General features: G+C 50.5%; 1 protein-coding gene across 1 annotated transcript; it reads left to right on the top strand.

Moving 5' to 3' along the window:
* Nucleotides 1–1,005: 1,005 nt before the first annotated feature.
* On the top strand, nucleotides 1,006–22,529 carry LOC114485526 (dedicator of cytokinesis protein 1-like; the record flags this gene model as incomplete). Its single annotated transcript, XM_028487116.2, has 6 exons — nucleotides 1,006–1,099; nucleotides 4,142–4,228; nucleotides 7,121–7,297; nucleotides 8,262–8,345; nucleotides 13,773–13,910; nucleotides 22,384–22,529. Coding segments are annotated over exons 2-6 (629 nt in total), but the record flags the coding sequence as incomplete, so codon positions are not given.
* Nucleotides 22,530–22,827: the final 298 nt, after the last annotated feature.

Genomic DNA, 22,827 nt, shown 5'->3' with positions numbered 1-22,827 from the left:
GAGATTTTATGCATCTACATGGAATTGCCCCTGATTTAGCAGTGGTGTAGAAACACCTGCACTAGATGTCTCTTTGATATGAAGAATTTTCTTTTCTATTTGATCCATGTACTGGTGAAAAACAATTAACCTCTTGGATGGCCTAATAATGCTCAGGATCTGCTTATTTTATATCCTGAAGTTTGGTGGATTGGGTTCTTCTACAAAATTCACTACCATTTCTTTAACCTTTCATCAGCAAAGATGGGAAATAAACCAGGACTTGGTTTATTGATGGGTGATCGCTTTCATAAGGCTTAGATTTTAAGTTTTGCAACATTTTTTTTCCTCAGAGAGGTATTAAGCACTAGTGAACTGTAGTGTATGCTCAGATATTTCCCTTTGATGTGGGGTGCCCACCTGCGTTTCAGCGCAGGGGGTGAGTGAGCCTCCCAGCCTGCCTCTTGGATGTGCATGAAACCCACCCCGTCCCCAGGGGAGGAAGGTACAGTCTCCATCTTATGTATGCCACCCTTGGTGGTTGCCAAATCTGCCTTTTGTAGATCTGAAATTAAAGTGTACAAGACCTTTTAAAAAATAAGACATATTTTTTAAAAAAATGACATATTTTAAAATTTTTAATAACTTATTAGATTAAATTATTTAATAAATTAATTGTTGAATTATGAATTCAAATTTTAAATAATAAACACATAAATGGAGAATGAAGGCCTTTGTCCCCTCCCCTTTGCTTCACCTTTTCTGTTTTTGTCGGTTTCACTCTTACTCAACAACTCTTCTCCCCTTGAGCGTTGTCAGGGACAGGGAAGAGGCCAAAATTCAAGGTCATTTTTCCACCTGCCAACGTCTCTCTTCTGAGGCTGGCAGGGGAAGAAAGCCCAGCTGTCGCTCCAGGTCAAGGTTGGAGATGTTTTAAGGGATGCAGTGACCTATAGGGAGACCAGATCCTGTGTCTAAAAGCAAATCGGCTGCTTTTCCGGTTAAATGTCTAATGATTTCTCTATCTCTGTACAGTTTTTACAGAGTAAACGAGGTCCAGCGGTTTGAATATTCTCGTCCGATCCGCAAGGGAGAGAAAAACCCAGACAACGAATTTGCGGTAAAAAAAAAAAACCACCCCCAAACTCACGCCACCGCTAACAAAACTGCGCATGGAAAAGTGTGTTCTCGAAGGCTCCCGCAGTGCAGGATTGAAGGCCTTTGTGTGTTATGTGCAGAGATCCTAGCGTATTACCCATTCAAATTTAGTGAAATGATGACCGTTTCACAAATAGTATGACTGAGGTGCTTGTGATACTGTAAGAAGGTAACTAGTGCTTTGGAGTGTTTCTGTGCTCGGAGCACACTTGCTTCCCTCCTGCGTGTATCTGAGTCTTCCTCTGTGCCCTGGGTCCTGGAGCAGGTGCTGGTGTCTCAGTTCTAAATAAGCTCTCGGCATTGCTGAGTGCTTACGTGGCTCTCTGCAGGGGACAGGCAGTCAGGAGGTGAGTTGGGCTCACTATCCAGTGCCCACACCTGAACTTCACTGTGGCACAATAGGCTGGATCAGGGTCCCCGCGGGCTCAGCTGAATGACGGGCCTCCTCGGATGTTGAGAAGCATATCCCGGACCTCTACCCACTAGGTGCCACCTAGAGCCTCCCCGGTTGTGCCACTGAATCACAAGTGTTTCCACACGTTGCTAAACATCTGTGCCCTGTTGAAGACACTGCGTTAGAGTCATAGAAGTGTTAACACAGATTCTTGCAACCTTTTAAAAAATATACATACAACTGGTTTAACGGATTCCATTTTGGAAAGGCATGAAATAAAGCATAGCTTTTTTATTTTTTACTTACTTAATTAATTTATTTTTTTGAAGTAGAAAAGAATAGCTTTATTGCTTTACCAGGCAAAGGGGGCCACCGTGGGCTAATGCCCTCAAAACTGTATGTTGAAAGCATAGTTTTATTTACTTATTTATTTTTAATGTTAGCGTTTCTCTCTCCTCCTGCCCTGAAAAACCTCCTCTGGAAAGCCCTAGATAGGCCCATATTTCAAGGTGGCATTAGCCCCAAGGACCCCTGGCGGGGACCTCGTCTGCAGGTAGCTGGGGGTGCAGGGGGTCAAAGTTGAATTAGCGCCATGCTGCTGACCCACGGGGAAGCTCAGAGCACTTTCAGCAAAGTTGCCTTCCACCCACCCTCCCCTCGAAGCCCTGTTTCCTGGGAGTCTCCAGGCACAGCCCCCGAAAGGCCCTTCCCTTCCCGAGCCCAGTTTCCTGGGTGTCAACTGGGATCTTGGAGTCGGGAAATTCGAAAGCTGTCCCCAGTTTCATCACGGGCTCTTTCGAAACCAAAACCCTATTTCTTGGGTAGTGTGGCACCCTGAACCTGTTTGGTGACTCGTTTCACTGTGGCGCCGTCTGCAGTGGTGAGAGAGGCAAGGCCCCACCTAGACACCCACACCGGGGCTGGGCTTTCTGAGCCGTCTCTGTTCTGGTCGTCACAGCAATAACTCGTGTCATTTATGTAGCATCCTGGCTGCAGGATGTATGGGCAGTTCTTGAATTTCCCTCGGGCCTCTCACGTCTCACGGAGATATACGTTCTTATACTGTGAAGGAAGAGACACAAGGGGGGTCGAGCAAATTGCCGACAGTTGCGCAGCCATTCAAGGCAGAGCTAAGAATAACCGCGGCTCCTGAACGCAGGAGCTGCGCTAAGCCTTAGAGGCTGGGCTGTTTCTAAATGGCCCAGAAATCCTCTAATGGCCCCGTTAGGTTCTCACACACAGATGAGGCTTTCAGAAGCCACGGGATTTAGTCCTTCACATGCTTGACAAAGCCCCGGGCTTTCAGAGAAGCGCAGGGGGTTTGGTGGTGACGGGAGGCCAGGCTGGGGCCTGCTGCACGGAGCCTGGCTCCCGGGGCCTGGGTGCTGGGAAAGCTGCCCTGCCAGGCCAGCCCGGGAGCTCAGAGCAGCTTGGTGCCTCCAAACCTGGCCACGCAGGAGGTTCTGAGACCCAGAGCCGGCAAGGAGGAGGGAACCAGAGACAGGGTCAACGTGGAGCCCGAAGGCTCCCCCGCCCCCGGGGGTGAAGGGGTTGGTGGGGAGCAGTGCAGCCTGCTGTTTCCAGGCCGGTGCCTGAGCCAGCGGCCCCTGGGGGCAGCAGGAGCCTTGGCCTGTGTCCCTGGGGCCTCGGCCAGGGCCTTCCCCTCTCCCAGCCTGGAATCTGAGGTTTGGAGAACATGCTTTCTAAATTCCAGCCGGTTTTCTGGAAATGTTGACAGTCCATTCCATTACGCCATCTTTTTATATGTGGATCACCGTGGAGAGACTCAGACTCTGCTCAGTGATTCTCTGCTACTGGGAGCTTTACCAGGCAGAGGCTGCTACCAGCTAGACATCCCGCAGTAGGAGGTGGGACGGGAGGCTTACGGTTCACCCCTGCAGCGGAGCTCTGTGCAACCATTAAAGAGGGGTGGAGTTACTTTTATTGGCTTTAAACAGCTTCCCGCAATATGTACTGTACCATTTTAGGAAGAATACATTTTCATGGAAAATACACATACACACACTTGTTAATGCTTAGTAAGAAGCCTTGAACCCCAGATAGTAAAAGGTTAGGTTGTCATCTTTAGTTACTGAGTGATTTTTCTGCCTTCTATTTCCATATCTTCATTTTCTGATGTAAATACATATGTTACGCCAAAAAAAGAAAAAAATTCATCATTAAAATACTGACTGATTTTGTTAGAATGTTGAGAGGTCACTTTTATGAAGCCCAGTCTCCCTCAATGGATTTGCATCTTCAAGTTTCTTTTGAACACTAAGTAAGGCTAACGTAAAGCTCATTGGAGCCTTTCCAAAAATCTGTTTGCTCAGAGGGAACCTCCCTCGTGTGGACGTGTATCATTCTGCCCTTCTATTGTATTTTCTTGGCCAAATGCCAGGGAAACGGGTACCGTTGGCCAGGGAACAGGGGGCCGCGGTGTCCTGTGTAACAGTCTGGCAGTTCAGCAGAGCATGGCCTGTGGGGTGTTCCCTGGGCGGCTGGCGACCTTGCCTCCCAGACCCTTGCAGATCCCCGTGAGGACAGAAGCTGTCATCTACCTGCAACATCCTCCTCCTAACAAGTGTCCTGTGTGTATTCCCTTTGCAGAATATGTGGATCGAAAGGACCATATACACAACCGCGTATAAATTGCCTGGCATTTTAAGGTGGTTTGAGGTCAAATCTGTTTTCATGGTAAGCACACCCCGCAGGAGGAACTGCCCATCACCCCCTCTTCTACGGTCTGACACGGCCTCTTCCCCGGGCGTGTCATCTGGTCACCGTGGCCGGCAGGCATGCTTCAGACCCCACACCAGGCTTAACCCAGAATCACTCTCCCCGTCCACGAATACTGCGGTGGAAATGCCGTGTAATCACAACCTCCTCTAGCGTAGAAAGAAACCAGAACTAAGATTTCATTTCTTCTTGCAAAATATTTAAATCTAGTCTTCACTGTGCTGTTTTGACAGTTCTTTCTGTTACCGAAATGAAAAGTTTGACAAATTCCAATTTACATACGCTTTTTAAGATCTTTCTTCCTGATGGTTTTATTGCCATTTACATGACAAACAACTTGATTAATAGTACTTGCTCGTTTTTCAAGTAAAATAGCGTGAGAATATACCCCTCACCCACACTTTTTAAAGGAATAATGGCCCGCATCTCATTAGCCAAACTTCGCCGTGGTGATGAGCCATCGGACAGTTCCAATCACAGGGACCAGAGCTGGGCAGAAGGTTCTTACTGAATGTATAGCAGCAGCGGCGTGACAATTGCCTGCATAACAAGGTCTGATTGGAATACGTGTGCTTTGTCATGTGTCTCAATGCCTTTGGTTTCCACCTGGCAGGATCTTAACCACAGGGGTGGTACCCACTGTTCAGTTTACCACGAGTCCCCTTGGAAACTCCTGCTTCTGCCCTAGGACGTGGCTGGCGCCTGTCTTCCCAGCATTGTTTCCGCTCCAGACCTTCGTCCTCGCCAGTTGAGCTCTGGCTGACCTCTCCCTGACCGCTAAGCTCGGTTGACCTCTCCCTCAGCATGCCTGTAGTCAGCTGCATCCCATCCCCATCTCCAGCGCCCCCTCCTCCTGCTCTGAAGCCCTAGGGCTCTGTGCCCCCCTCCCCACCCCCGGAGGGCGCCTCTACTTCCTGTGTTCCCCAGAGACCCCACTCTGTCCCCCCGCCCCCAGCACCCAGGCGGGCCCTGACCTCTGGAAGGCTCAGGAGACGTGGCAGGTGGCAGAAATGCAAGCCTTCGCTGACACCATTTGGAGCTGGTGATGTACATGTGGGAGACCGCAGGACAGGGGACCCTTCCATAAACAGGCACCACTCCTATCCTCCTAATGAGCCTCTTCCCATAAGTCGTTTGTAATCGGGGATTCCGTGAGCCAGCCCGGATGCGTGAGGACGGTGCTTAACAGCTCGAGGTGGCGAGGGCTGAGCCCTGATTTTCTGTAAGGATGTGGCTCTGCCACGGGCTATGCTTGCCCTTTTTAATGAACGAAGAAAGCTGGAGGCGGGATAATCCCAGGATGGCAGGACTGTAATAACCCTGCTGTCCACACCCCTGGCCCCGCCACCGCTGGAGCAGACCAGCACGGGGTACTGTGCGGGCAGCAGCTGACCCTCTCGGTTTGGTAAAGCCAGGACACTGCTCTTTTCTTGCGGCAAAAACAGGATCAGCGACGGGGAGTTGGCCATCAGGCAAAATGGAGTTCTGCCCTGCAGAGTCCATTTGGCGAAGTTATGTGTCTGGGATGGTGCATTCCAGGGTCTGATAAAGCCAGGTGTGGGCTGAAACCAAAGGCCCTAGGGTACGTGTTGTTTGGGGTGCACGTGCAACCAGGGGGCACCCTCAGCGGCCAGCACACGGTCGGCCGCCTCTTTGCGTGTTACCTCCTCTCCATCAGGTCACCTCTCCAGCAGGTGCTCACCAGTGATGGCTGAGGGTGTCATTCTAGGATCTCTCCGTTCTCTGAACATCTCTGCACCTCCAACCCCCCTCTCTCTACCTCTCAGACAATCCCCGGGGGCCGTAGAAGGAGAAAACAGGCTGCTCTGCTTTGCCGTTTGCTAAAGACACCCTAGGGCCCCCGGCACAGGTGGGGACCCGTCCCACTTCCCTTGGGGAAGGGAAGGATCAGATGACCATGTGTTGTGGTCACCCTTGGACGTGGCTCCAGGGCCCAGCCTGTAAGGTCTGTTAGAGCCAGGCCTGGTGGGAAGGTGGTGGTATTGTTTTAAACGCGGACGCATCCTCCTGGCACCTGCGGGCTGAGCCAGAGAGGAGCGCGGGCGGGGCCTCGCCGGGCCCTGCAGGGGCCCCCAGAGAAAGAAGGGCACTGGCGGTGTTGACAGAGGTGCAGGAGCGGCGGCGAGGTGGGCCCTTGCTGGCTCGCCCTGCCTCCTGTCCTGAGGGTCCTGCTGACCGGTGGCGGGTTTGCAAGGGAGGCCCGTGAGGTCCAGCGGAAGAGGTGACCACCGGGCGGGGGGAGCTCTTCCTTCCTAGGAGGGCGTGTGGCCTCCTGCGGAGACCACGGCAGGACCCCCTGCCCCTCCCCCGCTTCCCTAACCAAGCAAGTCCAGGGACAAAGCGCCCAGACCTCCTGCCTCAGGGACAGAGAGAGATTGCTCCAAATTCCTGAAGACAAGCAACGAACAAGGCCATCGTTTAAAGGCCTGCTTTGGGAAGCACATAGACTGTGCTCCAGCGCCGCTCAGAGCTGTGTTTTCCTGGGATGACCATACGTGTACATACGCACGCGCGCGCACACACATGTGCACGTGCACACACATTCCCCAGGACTAGGTGACCTTGCGTTGTCCCTTTGGAATTTGCACGTGGGGACAGGTTTATGGAAACACAGAAAGATCCTAAAATGCCCAGCTTCTCTTGGCTGGGTGATGAGGGACCTTGCCCCAAGAAGCCACTGGGAAGAAAAGTGCATGGAGAGCAGGAAGCCTGCCCCACTCGGAAATGTGTGTCCTCTGGCGAGGAGCCAGAGGCATCAGCAGAGGCCCTGGCAGGACAGGGGCCGCGGTAGCTGGCCCGATATGTCATTCCGTCCTCCCCCTTCTACAGGTGGAGATCAGCCCCCTGGAGAACGCCATCGAGACCATGCAGCTGACAAACGACAAGATAAACAGCATGGTGCAGCAGCACCTGGACGACCCCAGCCTCCCCATCAACCCCCTCTCCATGCTTCTGAACGGCATCGTGGACCCCGCCGTCATGGGAGGCTTTGCAAATTACGAAAAGGCAAGTGACACGCCAGCTTCCTCTTTCCAGCCCTGTCCTGGGACGGACTGTCTCTAAACCCTGTCTCCAAGCCCGGAAACCACCACGGTCTCACTGAGCGAGCTCCACAGTGACCGAGCCCGTGCCAGGCTGCCCAGAGGCCACCTCTGCCTGGGCATTGTCCCCTCATCTTCACCCTCCACCGGACTGTGCTAACGGAGCTCTAGAGAGTGACCCTCGTGACTGTCCAGAGACCTGGGATCATTAAAGGCCAAAAGATACAGTTTCAGTGAAAGACAAAAGACTTAGAATATTTAAAATAGATGGGAGGCTGGTGCAGTTGGGACAGCCGGCTGGTCTCCCTGGAAAATCTCTCAGTAAGATCAGGCAGAAGCTGAAGATCATGGGATGTGCTCTAGACAAGGGGTCTGCACTACAGCCGCCTCCTGATTGTAAATCAAGTTTGGGACGTGGCCACGGCCATTCTCTTACTGGGTGTCTGTGGCTGTTTTCCTGATACAACAGTGGCAGAGTTGAGGCCCTTCACAGAAAAGGTTTGCTGCCCCCTGGTCTAGACAAAGTGAAAACTGAAGCAGAAGGGGCTCTGCCTGAAAGCGGGCTGTGAGGCGAAACTGCCCTGGACGGAGAGGTGATGCTCTGTTCCAGCTGCCTTCAGCTGTAGGGCAGACCGGTATGGGGGTCAGGGGCACGAGAGCAGCTGAGGAGCTGCCTCCCAGCGAAGTGAGTGACCCGGGTCAGCTGTGGCTTTGCTGGCCTCCATGGACGGGGCCGCCACAGTGAGTGAACAAAGTCCATTTGTTGTGCTGACCTTACTGGATGTTTTGCCGGGGTAGGGTCCAACCCGGGGGAGAATGAGCTGGGTGATGGCCGGGCTGTGCGTCTGTCTCACACACAGCTCTCTCCCCAGGCCTGGTGTACAAAAACGTGTGTCGGTGTACTAAGTGGCTCTCCCTGTCTCCACCAGGCCTTCTTTACAGAGCGGTACCTGCAGGAGCACCCCGCGGCCCACGAAAAGATCGAGAAGCTCAAGGACCTGATTGCATGGCAGGTAAATGTCCAGCGGCAGCTGCGGGGCCCGAGGCGGGGAAAGTGGAGTCTGGGGCCAGATCCACCAGGGCCGCCGTGGCACACCTGCCAGCCGCCACGGAGGACCCTGGACATCAGCCAGAGCACCCGTGACCACGTTCGTCCCAGATAAACCCATTCACCACTGCCGAGATGAACTCGACCCCTGGCTGTAGTCATGCATTTGAACACCTAGCAGGTTCTGTCTTGCAAATGAGCCTGGTCTGTTTCCTCCCCTCGGTCAGTGCAGCGCCTGCTGGAAAATCTTTGTCTGGTATCGACAGAACGGAACATCGCGGGCAAGGTCAGGAAATGGTGATGCCCTAGAGACCGTGGCTCCAGCCTGTCCTGGGAGGGCACTCGAGCCGATGCCGTCGGCATGAGAGGTGGGGAAGGGGAGCCGCCGAGCACCCACCCTCCTGTTCCGCCTGCCAGTGGTCAGGGCTGGGGGAAGGGGTCCTCGTTTCTGCTTCCCCAGCTGTAATTCTGCGTATTCTTTGGCTTTTCCGCTTGTGCTCCTGAGGCCTTCTGAGTCGTTCCTTAGCGGGACGTGGTCTGGAAAGTCTGGGCAGCTCTGGAGGGTGTCCTGGGCTCCATTGGAAGTTCCCTGTTCATGTGTCTGGGCTTCTGGAGCCTCCATGAGCCTGGAGGCAGAGGGGACATCCAGACCCAGTTCCCGTGGGAGCTCTGCCTACTTGCTCTGGACTCTGGGCAACTTGCTTCTTTAAGCTTCCTTTTTTTCTCACGTGGGAGGCAAGGAGGGTGCTGCTTATCTACACCCCGCACGCCAGGCTGAGGGAAGAGGGCTGAGGAAGGCAGAGGCGGGGCTCTCCCTGTGGCTGGGCGGCATATCCCGCCCTAGCCCAGGGGTCCCAGGCCGTGACCAGCGCTCTGTGGCCGCTTTGCTCCCGGCCTCCCTGGAGCCTCACCGTCCTGGCTGCGTCATCAGCGCATGGGCTGTGTGACCTGTTAGGGTGGAGCGGGGCTGAGTTTTGGTTTCAAGCCTAATTACAGTTCTTTATTTTATATCTATAAAATATATATGGATATTGCTGTGATAAAATTTATGTAACGTAAAATTTACCACCTTAGTCATTTTTATGTGCACAGTCCAGTGGCATCAAACATGTTCCCGTCGTTGTGCAACCATCACCACCATCCATCTCCAGAACTTTTTCATCTTGCAAAACCACTGTGTACCCACTGAACAATAACTCTCCATCCTCCCCACCCCTGGAAACCACCATCCTACTTTCTGTCTCTATGAATTTGATTATTCTAGGGACCTCATATAAGTGGAATAATACATTGTCCTTTTGTGATGGGCTTATTCCACTTAGCGTAATGTTTTTAAGGTTCATCTGTGTTGTAACCTGTGTCAGAATTTCGTTCCTTTTTAAGGCTGAATAGTATTCCGCTGTCTGTGTAGACCACTTTTTAACTTATCTGTTCATTCGCTGATGGACACTTGGGTTGCGTCCACTTGTGCTATCGTAAATGATGTTATAATGAACGTGGGTGTACAAATATCTGTTCTGTTTCCTGCTTTCACTTCTTCTGGGTATATACCCAGAGGTGGATTGTTGGATCATATAAGTCTGTTTTTAATTTTTTGAGGAAGCACCGTATTGTTTTCCACAGCAGCTGCACTATTTTCCATTCCCGCCAATAATCATGCACGATGGTTCCAATTTTGCCTCATCCTCGTCGATATTTGTTATTTTGTGGTTTTCTTTTTGTTTGTGTTATAGCCGCCATCCTAATGGGTGTGACTTTGCCACAAATCCGTAGGCATTTGATATCAGTTTGCCTTGGAATTCTTCTGTGATAAGACACCCTGGGAGCTGAATTTAAGGGAACTTTTTGGCCATGATGGTTTCTTTGCACAAGGTGTAAGCCTCAGGTAGGCAGTCTCCCTCTGTTACTAAAAAAGAGGGAGAGAATTTAAAGGTCTGAATGATTCCATTTTAGATGTTATAAAAACCAAAGGGTACAAAATTCAAAACTCCACCGAAGGCTATAAAACCATTGCTACACAAAAACTAGTTTGGTCTGCAAAAGTTCTATTGATTTTTTTTTTTTTTTACTGTAAGCTTTTACAGAAAATTGGATTTTAAGAGTTTCAAGCCCTACAGAGGAAAATAATTTGCTCCCCAGAGAGAACTTTATGTCAGCACTATGTCATCACCCCTAATAAGTATATTCAAGGATGAATTTTAAAGTAGCTCACAGGAAAGTCGGGAAAAAAAATTATGTTTTCTAGCCACTTCATTAAATCAAAGAGTGATGAAAAATACATATTCAAAACATTACCTGTGATCTTGCTTTCATTTGCAAATGTTTTGAAGACCCATCTTTTAATATCAGTAATAATTGAGTCATACGGTCATTAAAAATAAGAAGTTTGGGGTTATCGCAATGCTTTCTTCTGGTTTTGTGTTAATTTGTTTGGTTTGGTTTTCTTCCTTAAACTCCATCAGGGCAAAGTGAGGTTTTCCTCCTGGGAATCCTAAGGGTTCCGTGGCAGGGTTTCCATCGCTGATGCCTAAAATCATTTGTGAAGGCTGGTTATTAAGTCCCAGGCAGCTCCTGGCTCCGTCGTTGCTGTTGGTGAAACAGAGGGTGCTGATCCCCTCGCAGGCAGGAGCTGGGGTCGGGTGCAGGCTGCCTGGGACCCCTTCCAGGTTTGCGGCTGACACCCAGGTCAGCAGTGAGCGCCAGCCCCTTCCTCAAAGGCACAGCTCCATCTTTCCCCACACGCAGCTGTCTTGCTGGGCGTCCCTGCTGTGTGTCCAAAGATGAATCCAGATAGACTCATATGAAACCACTGTGGTGCGTGCATATTTCTCTCTTTTTCTAAAAATTTATTTTATGTATTATTTTTAGCTACGTTGGGTCTTCGTTGCTGTGCATGGGCTTTCTCTAGTTGCGGCGAGCGGGGGCTACTCTTAGTTGCGGTGCACGGGCTTCTCATTGCGGTGGCTTCTCTTGTTGCGGAGCACGGGCTCTAGGCATCCGGGCTTCAGTAATTGCAGAACACGGGCTCCAGTAGTTGTGGCACACGGGCTCAGTAGTTGCGGTGCACGGGCTCAGTTGCTTCGCGGCATGTGGGATCTTCCCAGACCAGCGCTCGAACCCGTGTCCCCTGCATTGGCAGGCGGATTCTTAACCACTGCGCCACCAGGGAAGCCCCATATTTCTCTTCTGAAATGCACAGAGATGAAAGACCAAACCCATTCATCATCCCCAGCCGGTGACAGTCGTACCGATGTCTCCAGTGGTGGTGCTCCTGGAACACTTAGCAGTGCTTCCAAATGTTCTTTGCCGCCGGCAGGCCATGAATCCATGTGGGAGACACACAGGAGCAGACTTCAAATACAGCACCGCCATTTAGAAGGGTGTCTTTTGAGAGCAGGCTGCATGCTCTCTTTGAACAACTCAAGGTGTGACGTTGGGGAAGCCCTCCCCACTCTCTGGGCTCTGGGAAACTCCTTAGATGTGCCGACTCCTGGGATCCACTCTAGACCAAATCAGGGCTCTGGGGGTGGGATTCAGGAATCTGCCTGAGAGATTTTGACACGCAGCTTGGTTGGAATCCAAAGACCATTCCAGGCCTCAGTCCATGGCTTCCGTTTGTGTACTAAGCACCTCACATGTTGGAGTGTTTGCACAGAGCATCTTTTTATTCATAGCTTCAGTTCAGCCCCGAGCAGACATAGAACAAGGGCCAGATCCCACCGTTCTTGTAGAAGGTTATATCTGACCAATGTCAGGGGCCGGTTGAGGGGATACATTTCATACCCCATAAATTCATTCAGTCCCAAGACCTGAACCAAAGGGTCTTAACTTCAGTCCAGCAAGTAGCTTCTTCGATGTCAAGAATCTGGCCAATTAAGAGTTTTATCAAACCAACAAAAAAAAAAAAAATGCAGAAATGATTGGACCACACTTTTATACATTTGAGAGAGGGCCATTTTACAAGATGCCTTCAGGATCTCGAGTGGCTGTGCTTTAACCTCGAGACAGCACCCCGACGCCTGTCTTCACGCCCAGATAGCCACGGCACATTTACCATTCCACCAAAAGTTGTCTGCAGCCTGCCTTTGCCGACCCCCAGGAAGCAGAAGGATTTCTGTGAGCATTTTCTTCTGCTGAAGCTGAACAAACTGCAGCTATAGCCCCTGGAGGCTGCCATCTGCAAGAGTATTTCATGTGGAATAGTAAAACGTCCCATCTGGTTTGAAACCTTAGCTGCCCGCTGTCCTGTTGGTGATAGCTGTTCGGAAAGGGATGCCTGGCGCGTACCTTGGGTATAAGCCCAACTGTCAGCCAAACACACTTTGTGCCAGGGCAGCTCGAGAGCAGGCTGGGTGGGGTAAACACAGGGGAGCACTCACTTATTCCGTCCTTTCCTGGAGCACCACAAGAGGCACCAGCTGCGTGCTATAAATGGCAACCAAATACAGTTTATGCATCGATTCGTCTTGATGAGATTTCTTGAATTTGTTCACATGAAATTCAATTGTGTACTTATTATCCTTCTTACTAATAAATCTGCTCATTGAGATTGGTGTTCTGTCATATTAAGAAAATCCGTTTTTAATCAGTATTTTGATTTAATTGTAAATTATTAAGAGGAAGCCTCTCAGCTTGATTGCATTGAAGAGAATCTACCTCCCAGTCTGAGCCTCAGGGGAAGCAGAAGCCAGGGGAAGAAAGGAGGCTTTCTCACACCCACCCCCAACGGCTGTGACTCCGGAGGGTCTCGGGCTGGGGAATAAAAATGTCTCTACGACGCTTTTAAAGGTCAGCTGTATCTCCACACTCTGATGTGAAGTCTTGGCATGGATATTTGTGACAGCAGTGTTGGCAGAGACATGATTCTTTTTAGTTTTAAGGAAGAATAAATTTGGTTTTCCTTTCCAAATAAGAACATCCTTCCGGACTATAGATCACGTATTATTAGGTTTTTACATTTTGGAGTAGGGTTCTCAATTGCCTGTAGAGGCAAATATTCTTAGCGAAAAAAATCTTTGTACTGTGACTTGGCCATTTGCTAACAGATCAAGTCATAGCTAAACAAATCCAAAACGCAGCCCTTCCCAAATTCAAGTGGAAAGCATGGAGAAGTCTATTCTGTGGTTGATGGGCAAACGTGAGTCAGGCAAAGTACCGGAGCAGCCGTGTACTGCATACCGTACTAGACGTGTCCGATTTAAAACACAAATGCTCGCCATTTACACATTTCGGTTTGGGGTAGTAACCTGCCCACTGATGAATTTAATCAGCCGGTTTGACTGGGAAACCAAAGCAGATGCATTTTGCACGTTGCCACTTTCTGCCTGGTGTGCGTTTCTCTCCTTAGACCACTAAGCAAGAAATAAGGAACGTCAACCTGTATGTTTTTCAGATTCCATTTTTGGCCGAAGGGATCAGGATTCATGGAGACAAAGTCACAGAAGCACTAAGGCCCTTTCATGAGAGAATGGAAGCCTGTTTCAAACAGTTAAAGGAAAAAGTGGAGAAGCAGTACGGAGTCCGGACCATGGTAAGTGGCTGGCGCGGCAGAGGGGAGGGAGCGTGTCTCTGTGTCACACCGTCCGACTGTGACAGGCTCACAGGGCCGAGTACTTGAGTTGTGTACGTGACGCCTGCTTAGGAAGTGAGATAAGGAACCTCCGCTCCTTCATCGTTTCATGTGCCGGCAAACTAGCCACCACCTTTCGATAACTGGAAATGTCAGGGTGTGTAAACGTTCATGAATTTGCTTGATTCACCAAATACCCCGCTTATGGCTGTGAACACAAGCTACCCATAGTGTTGTGGAGAAACAGAGAGATCTCCTAGACCCATCAACAGGAAAATCTCGTAGATCCACGCGACTCAGGCTGGTTCACAGAGACCACACCTACAGGAACACAACACGCACGAAGGGTTAAGTAACACAGGGAAACGGCGCTCATGATTTCCCAAAGCCGAGGGAGAGCCTGTGCCCAGGCCAAGGTCAGAGTCACTGAGGGGAGGAGTGGATTGCTGAGGTCTGAAGCTGTCACCTACTGGAGGAAGGGGTCACTGATCTAGGCCAAGGGTAAGTTGCAGGAGACACTGCAACTTACCCAGTGGGACACGGGCTGGAGGGAGAGGACTCACTTAGCAAAGGCTGAAGGCAGGGATTTGAATGGCAGGCCAGGGGCCGGTGCAGACACAGCCGTGCCTCGGGCAGAAGACAGATTGTGAGGAGGAGCTGGGCAGGTGACCAGCCCCCCAGAGCCTGGGATGCCAGGATGTTCCAGGATGAAGGACAGACCTGAGCTTTTTTTTTTTTTTTTTTAACATCTTTATTGGAGCTGGGACGAAGTGAGAGGGTGGCATGGACATATATACACTACCAAACGTAAAATAGATAGCTAGTGGGAAGCAGCTGCATAGCACAGGGAGATCAGACCTGGGCTTTTGCTAAGAGTTGGTGGAAGGTCTCCTAGCCAGGGCTGAGATCAGGAGCATGATAAAAAAGTGGCTAGCGGGCTGCCCTGGTGGCGCAGTGGTTGAGAGTCCGCCGGCCGATGCAGGGGACACGGGTTCGTGCCCCGGTCCGGGAGGATCCCACATGCCGCGGAGCGGCTGGGCCCGTGAGCCGTGGCCGCTGAGCCTGCGCGTCCGGAGCCTGTGCTCCGCAACGGGAGAGGCCGCAACAGTGAGAGGCCCGCATACTGCAAAAAAAAAAAAGAAGTGACTAGGCATTTTTATGGATGCAAAATACCTGACAGTTTAAGCCTTATGATGGGCTTGAGGCCGTCTTCCTGAGCCATGCCTTAGCAGCTCCGGGGGCAGAGCCAGACACCTCACATCAGAGCACCCCTGTGGTGCAGTTCAGAGCATCACTTCCACCCTTACTCGGGGTCTCTGGGAGCCTTGGTGAGTCCTAGCCTTGACTGCTTTGGGCTTGGGAAACGTCTGGCCTAGCAGATGGCTTGAGGCCCCGCTCTCTCCATTGTCGGGGGGTGAGCGTCAGTGTCGCAGAAAGAGGCAGCGAGACCTCTTCTGGTCTACTGGAATCCCATGCCTGCTGGCACGGAGGGGGTGTATGCGAGCAGGTCTTCCGTTATCCTGCAAAGGGAAGGCAGGCTGCAGGAGTTACTCCACCTCTCCTAACACAAGACACTCTACTTCCTAAAGAATCAGGTGTCCAACCACGTGCGCCATTTTGGTTTCTTTTCTGACCCAGCTCCATCTTTCTGCCATTCTCTAAAGTTCTCTGCTGTTCCCTGTTGAGCTGGCTTCTTCTTGTTCACCCATTTATCTCACTTAGCAAACACTAATTTAGTGCTTACGACGTGCCAGGGACCTCTCCGAGGTTTTTAACAATTATGACCTTGCCGGGTTCCTGCAACACGAGGAGGGAGACGCTATGGACATCCCCGTGTTATAGATGGGGCAACAGGAACATGGGAAGGCTCACTAGCCCGAGCTTACACTAGTAAGGGGCAGGCCTCTTCTTCTCTTGCCCTTGTGGTGGAGACATGTAAGAGAGCCAGACCACCCCTGAGAGGGGTTATGCTCTATGCTCTCCCACCCTCTCCAGCCCTGCCCGCCATGCCTGGGCCCCAGAGCCTCCAAAGCCCAGGACCTAGTGCTCGTCAAATGAGGTGTCTTTGGCCTTGACCACAGCAGAGCGTGAGCCTGACCAAGCCAAGAGTAACACAACTGCCGGGCTGTGGTCTGAAGACTCAGCAGGCAGGAATCTGGGACCGTCAGCCCAGCAGGAACTGCTACAGGTGAGCAGGCTTCGAAATCAGGACCGCGCTGGAGGAGACTTCATTGCAAATCAGAATCCTCGAGCTGCGCCTGATCACTCTGGAGCTTGTGACTCATTACAATCAGCGTCAAGTGGCCAGAAGAGTCTCGGAGTGCATCACGGTACACCTCTTTCAAAGTCTGATGCCGCTTTTAAGTCTTTCTGAGAAATAAACACTTGTGAAATCTCCAAGTTTTCTTACTAAGTGAAAAGCTTCCTCTTTGATCAGTCATTTCGTGTATATTTCAGGATGACAGAAGTCTGTCTGGCTCGCCAGCCGTCCTTCATATCCCTTTCTCTGCTGTGATTCGTGGTTTCTCTGCCAGCTTGTGCTTGCACACGGGGGGCGAGGGAAGCAAGGGCAGGAGGGCAGGGCGGTTGTCTAGTCACTGGGACGTCCTTGGCCGGTGATGAGCCATTTGCACCGCAGCCTGAGACGGCATATTCTCCACCAAGGTCCCACCCCGAGGCAGGGGCAGCCAAGGCATCTCCACCACCACCCCCCCAGCCAGGGGTTGACCAGGCTTCTTGGGAATGAAGTTGGGAACAGAATTAAGGATGCATTTTCCACCCGTGGATGCTTTGTCCCCTGGAGCTGCCTCCCTGAGTCCACCTCCATCCTGGGACCCCAAAGGCAGGCTCTGCGGCCAGCCTCCCTTGAGCAGACAAAAGGTCAGGCGGATACCCTGTCATCCTCTGAAAAATATGGTGATAAAATGCCGTCTGGAATGAGGCTTTCCCATCTTACCTACTTTGAGAACTTTCACGCTCCTCAGAATACTTTCAAAAGCAATACAGTATCATCCTGTTTTAAAAAAGATGGATTTAGGGCTTCCCTGGTGGCGCAGTGGTTGAGAGTCTGCCTGCCGATGCAGGGGACGCGGGTTCGTGCCCCGGTCCGGGAAGATCCCACATGCCGCGGAGCGGCTGGGCCCGTGAGCCGTGGCCGCTGAGCCTGCGCGTCCGGAGCCTGTGCTCCGCAGCGGGAGAGGCCACAGCAGTGAGAGGCCCGCATACAGCAAAAAAAAAAAAAGATGGATTTAAAAGTAAAAACACCAGGGTTTCCCTGGTGGCGCAGTGGTTGGGAATCCGCCTGCCAATGCGGGGGACATGGGTTCAAGCCCTGTTCCGGGAAGATCCCACATGCCGCGGAGCAACTAAGCCCGTGCGCCACAACTACTGAGCCTGCGCTCTAGAGCCCATGAGCCACAACTCCTGAGCCCGCGTGCCACAACTACTGAAGCCGGGGTGCAACGAGAGAAGCCACTGCAATGAGAAGCCCATGCACCGCAATGAAGAGCAGCCCCCGCTCGCCACAACTAGAGAAAAGCCCGCGCGCAGCAACGAAGACCCAATGCAGCCAAAAAATAAAATAAGTAAAATTTTTAAAAATAAAATAAAAATTAAAACCCCATAGAAAGGACATAAACCATTTTGTCAAGTTTTCTGGGTCAGCCTAAGCCATAGAAAGGGAAGACTTGGACACCCTCTGACTCCTAATCCACCGGCGGCTCCACGGGCCACCCCCGGCCCGCTCAGCTTTGGCCTTCATTCAGACAGTCCTGGGCTCTAAGGTGCCACCGCTCCCTGGATGAAAGCACAGGAGCCTGGCCTCCTCCGTATACTTAGATAGTGAGGAGTGCAGAGCCGGGGTCCCCAGAGAAGAGGCCACGAGCACCAGCCACATTCAGCACTGGTCCCCAGCTCCTGGTGAGAGGGCTGGAGTGAGTCTGTGCTTCAGGCCGTGGCAACAACGGCAAAAGGGCAACGGAGGCTGCGGTTCAGAGCATGGCCCGCCCTATGTGCGTCACCTGCGTCATTTCAGCTCATCCTCGCCGGCCTCTCAAGGTGGCATGGTTATTCCCTACGTGCTCAGGAGGAAGCTGAGACCCAGAGCAGTTCCACGTTTTATGTCAGGTCACCTAGTCCATGCCAGAGCCAACATTCCCGCCTAGTTCTAACCTCCCCCCCACTGCCCGCCCCGCTGCAGGGACAGAGACGTCCCCTCTCTCAAAGTGTCCTAACGCTGGAGCTACCCCATCAGGGCTGGGAGAGACCAACTGCTTCAGATGAAAAAACAAAAGCCCTGGATCCTCAATTTCTAGAGGCTCTGCTTGGTCAAGAAGGAATTGTGAGGTGAATGGCCCGGGAGAACCCAGGGCCACACCCAGTGGCTGCCCTGCTGATATGGGACCAAGGCTGGCTTCTGTCCCTCCTCTGCCAGAGCCGGCTCCTGCCGTCCCCCTTCCTTTGTTCTTCCCAATCCGTGCTTGTGCATCCGGACCAAGACTCAAGGTTGCCTCTCAGGGCAAATCGCCAGCCCTCTGTGGGTGGGAGTAGGACGTTCACGGCTACTTCCTGGGCCTTCCCACGAGCTGGATGAGGTCATCCTGTGGCCATTTGCACCTCCTGGTCCCTGACCGGCTCCCTCCTGTGCACCCCCTCCCTCAACGCTGGCTTCCATGAAGATCATTTCATCAGAGAAATGGAAACCGTCATGCTGGGCGCCCTTAGGAATGGGGGCTCACAGCACCCCGATGTCAGATGGGTCGTCTTTCTTCTCCACCGTAAGCAGAGCTGCATTTCCTGGAAGGCTGCGTCTCCACGCGCCCAGAAGATGATGGACAACGGAGGCAGCATCTGCCAAGCCAGAAAAATCACCCGAGCACGAGGTTGATGGCTGTCTTCTCCTCTGCCTGTCACCTGGATCCAGAGAGGACGGGGTTGAAGTCAAGCTGAGGCGGTTGCCAGGGAGAAGTGAGAAGGCAGCCCCTCGCGGGTCAGGAGGTGGTTTGAGCAGGTGGGTGCTCAGAAAGACAGTCCCCAACTTCCAGAACGCTGATCCCCACCTCTGAGCCGTCCTCGGAAGCTGCCGCTGTGGAAGAACTGGCAGGGGAGAGCCTGGGTTTTGAAAGGCAGCGGCCGTGAACAGGTCTCACTCAAAGCATCAAGAGGGTCAGAGTCCCACAGAGATGCCAGAGAGAAGAGCAGTAGCCAAGCTGGGCACGGTGGTACCGGGGGTAGCAGATGGGGTGGTCAGGACGCACCTAGAGTAGCAGGCAGGACTCTTCCTTGGGAGGGTCAGGAACAGAGGGACCCAGAACAGGCTCCCAGGGCCCAGCCGAGAGGCTGGATGAGAGGAACACTTCTGGCCTTGGATTGCCGTCTGAACGTGTTGAAGAAAGGGAAACGACTGAATGGGAGGAAGTATCTGCAAATGATAAGACTGCTAAGGGGTTAATATCCAACATATATAAACAGCCTCTGCGACTCAACATCATAAAAACAAAACCACGTGGTTAAAAAATGGCCAGAGGACCTCAGTAGACATTTTTCCAAAGAGGACATGCAGATGGCCGATAGGCACATAGAAAGATGCTCAACATCACTAATCATCAGGGAAATGCAAATCAAAACCACAATGAGATACCACCTCACATCTGTCAGAACGGCTGTCATCACAACGAACACAAATGACAACTGTTGGTGAGGATGTGGAGAACAGGGAAGCCTTGTGCACTGTTTATGGGAATGTAAATTGGTGCAGCCAGTGTGGAAAACAGTATGGAGGTTTCTCAAAAAACTAAAAATAGAACTACCCTATGACCCAGCAATCCCACTCATGGATATATATCTGGAAGAACCAAAAACAGTAATTCAAAAAGATATATATACCCCAGTGTTCATAGCAGCATTATTTACAATTGCCAAGATGTGGAAGCAACCTAAGAATATATGAGATATATATAGATAGATAGATAGATAGATAGATAGAGATAGATAGATAGATATGAATACCACTCAGACATAAAAAAAGAATAAAGTGTTGCCAGTTTGCAGCAAAATGGTTGGACGTGGAGGGTACTATGCTCAGTGAAATAAGCCAGACAGAGAAAGATAAACACTGTGTGATATCATGTATATGTGAAATCTAAAAAGTACAACAAACTAATGAATATAACAGAAAAGAAGCAGACTTCCAGATATAGAGAACAAACTAGTGGTTACCAGTGGGGAGAGGGAGAGGGGAGGTACACTCTAGGGGTAGGGGATTCAGAGGTACAAACTGTTAGATATAAAATAAGCTACAAAGATATATTGTACAACACAGGCAATATAACCAGTATTTTATAATAACTATAAATGGAATATAACTTTTTTTAACATCTTTATTGGAGTATAATTGCTTTACAGTGGTGTGTTAGTTTCCGCTTTATAACAAAGTGAATCAGCTATATGCATACATGTATCCCCATATCTCTTCCCTCTTGCGTCTCCCTCTCTCCCACCCTCCCTATCCCACCCCTCTAGGTGGTCACAAAGCACCGAGCTGATCTCCCTGTGCTGTGCGGCTGCTTCCCACTAGCTATCTATTTTACGTTTGGTAGTGTATATATGTCCGTGCCACTCTCTCACTTTGTCACAGAAATGGCTGAGGAGAGGATATTGTAGACTGAGTTTCTAGAAACATTTTTACAATTTGGGTTAATCTGCAAGTAACCACTTCCTTTTAAGTTTTCCTTATAAAAGCCAATTAATGACAATGGCTGTCTCCCTGGAGATGTGCCATGGCACCATCATTGGTGCTAAACCCGAGGCGGACCAGACCCTCTGTGCTGGCAGATTTCAGCTGCATATTGAGCCAGTGATCAGTAAACTATGGCCTGACACCTGTTCTTGTAAATAAAGTTTTATTGGAACACAGCTGTGCTCACTTATTTCTGTACTGTTTATGACTCTTTTCATGCTTGGGACAGAGACCTAATGGCCCGCAAGCCTAAAATACTTATTACCTGACCCTTTGCAGAAAACAGTTACCAGCTTCTGCTTTACACTGTTCTTTAGCAATTTTGAACCTTTTACTATTTTTTAAAATTTTATTTTATTGAAGTATAGTTGATTTACAACGTTGTCTTAATTTCTGCTGTACAGCAAAATGATTCAGTCATACATATATATATAGAAAGACATTCTTTTTCATATTCTTTTCCATTATAGTTTATCACAGGGTACTGAATATAGTTCCCTGTGCTAGACAGTAGGACCGTGTTGTTTATCCATATTGCGTATGTAATAGATTTTGCATCTGCTAATCGCAAACTCACAATCCATCCCTCCTGTACCCCTTTTCCCCTTGGCAACCACAAGTCTGTTGAACCTTTTACTATTGAAGAGATAGCGTACAGATCAAATAGTATTTCAGGGGCAAAACAAATATTTAAGAAACAGACCGTCTTTTCAGTGGTGTTGTACAGTCTGTAATCATCCGTGGTCCCGGGCAGGTCTTCTATAGGTGATGGGCTGAATGAAACACCAGCTTTGGTGGAGTGGGGATGGGCTTTAGGGAGGTTGAAGCCACACAGAGGGGAAATGCCCTACAGGAATTTGGTTTCCACATCCTCAGGTTAAAGAAAGGAGCTTCTGCTGCAGCTGCCATCTCAGATGTGCCAACATCTGGCTCAGGGTGCAGATTAGCACTAGCATTTTGTAGCTAATTAGGTGTTGACATGTGCTCTATTTCAGTGACACTTATTTTGTTAATATACAATAGTATGACATGACAAAGAGACGATGGAAAACTCTATCCAGAGACCGTTCTTCTCTAGAATGCATCACTGGTCCACTTTCTGGTGAGAAGGAGGAGTTTTAGCAACTCCAGCCATGGATCCATCTAATCCATTGTACCAGTCACCGGCAGGGGAGGAAATCCACCTTTAATTAAGCAGCAGGTGCATCTTATTTTAGTCTAGAGAAGTTCAGTCATTATGCCTCCATATATTTTAGTGATCTTCTTGGTTTGTCACCATGCAGAGATACAAAGTTCATCTAAAGATCTTGTAAAATTCTTTCACATTCTAGATATTTTTCTACAAGTTAAATTTTCTGATCAGTACATTGTACTATGACTCTGGAACAAGTTGATGCCTTGTGGTCTTGGTAGAGAAAACTGCTTTTTAAATTAAAAAAAAAAAAAAACAGAGTTCTTCCTGGTATTTTTCACAATATCAAATCAGATTTCAAAAAGCCTCCAAATAATCATCGTTTTTGTCTTCAACTTTGAACAAGCACATGCACTGTTCCTGAAAGTGTGGACAATTGTGATCTAGATTCCGGGCTGCTAAGACCACCTGGTCCGAGGTGTCTGCCCGTGCCAGGCTGGGCGCCTTTTGCCACAGCATCAAACAAGTCTCTCTCTCTCTGTTTCTCTCCCCTCTGCCCAACCCAGCCCTCAAGTCTGGACGACAGAAGAGGCAGCCGTCCCCGGTCCATGGTCCGGTCCTTCACAATGCCTTCCTCTTCCCGGCCTCTGTCTGTGGCCTCTGTCTCGTCCCTGTCATCAGACAGCACCCCTTCCAGGCCGGGCTCCGACGGGTGAGTCTGGCTCAGCAGCCGGGGAGGCTTGGGAGGGGCTTCAAGGAGCCACCCAGGGCCCTGGGTTTGTTTCATCACACCTGAGAGGATTTTTAAAAATCAAAATTCTCTTTGAAATGGAGACCATCCAAGACTTTTACAGTCATGGTGCCACTAAGACTTGTAGAGTCTTGTGAATCTTTGAGAAAAAATTTCTCGCTTTGGGTACCACTTTGGATGAGGTTTCCATCAAATTGTAAAACCTCCAGGTGAGTGTTCAGTCCTTTTCAGCAAGTCCCGGAAGCAGTGTGATGCATTC

The sequence above is a fragment of the Physeter macrocephalus genome, unplaced genomic scaffold, assembly GCF_002837175.3.
Source record: "Physeter macrocephalus isolate SW-GA unplaced genomic scaffold, ASM283717v5 random_1108, whole genome shotgun sequence".
NCBI lineage: Eukaryota > Metazoa > Chordata > Mammalia > Artiodactyla > Physeteridae > Physeter > Physeter macrocephalus.
This window is presented reverse-complemented; position numbering and strand designations above follow the sequence as displayed.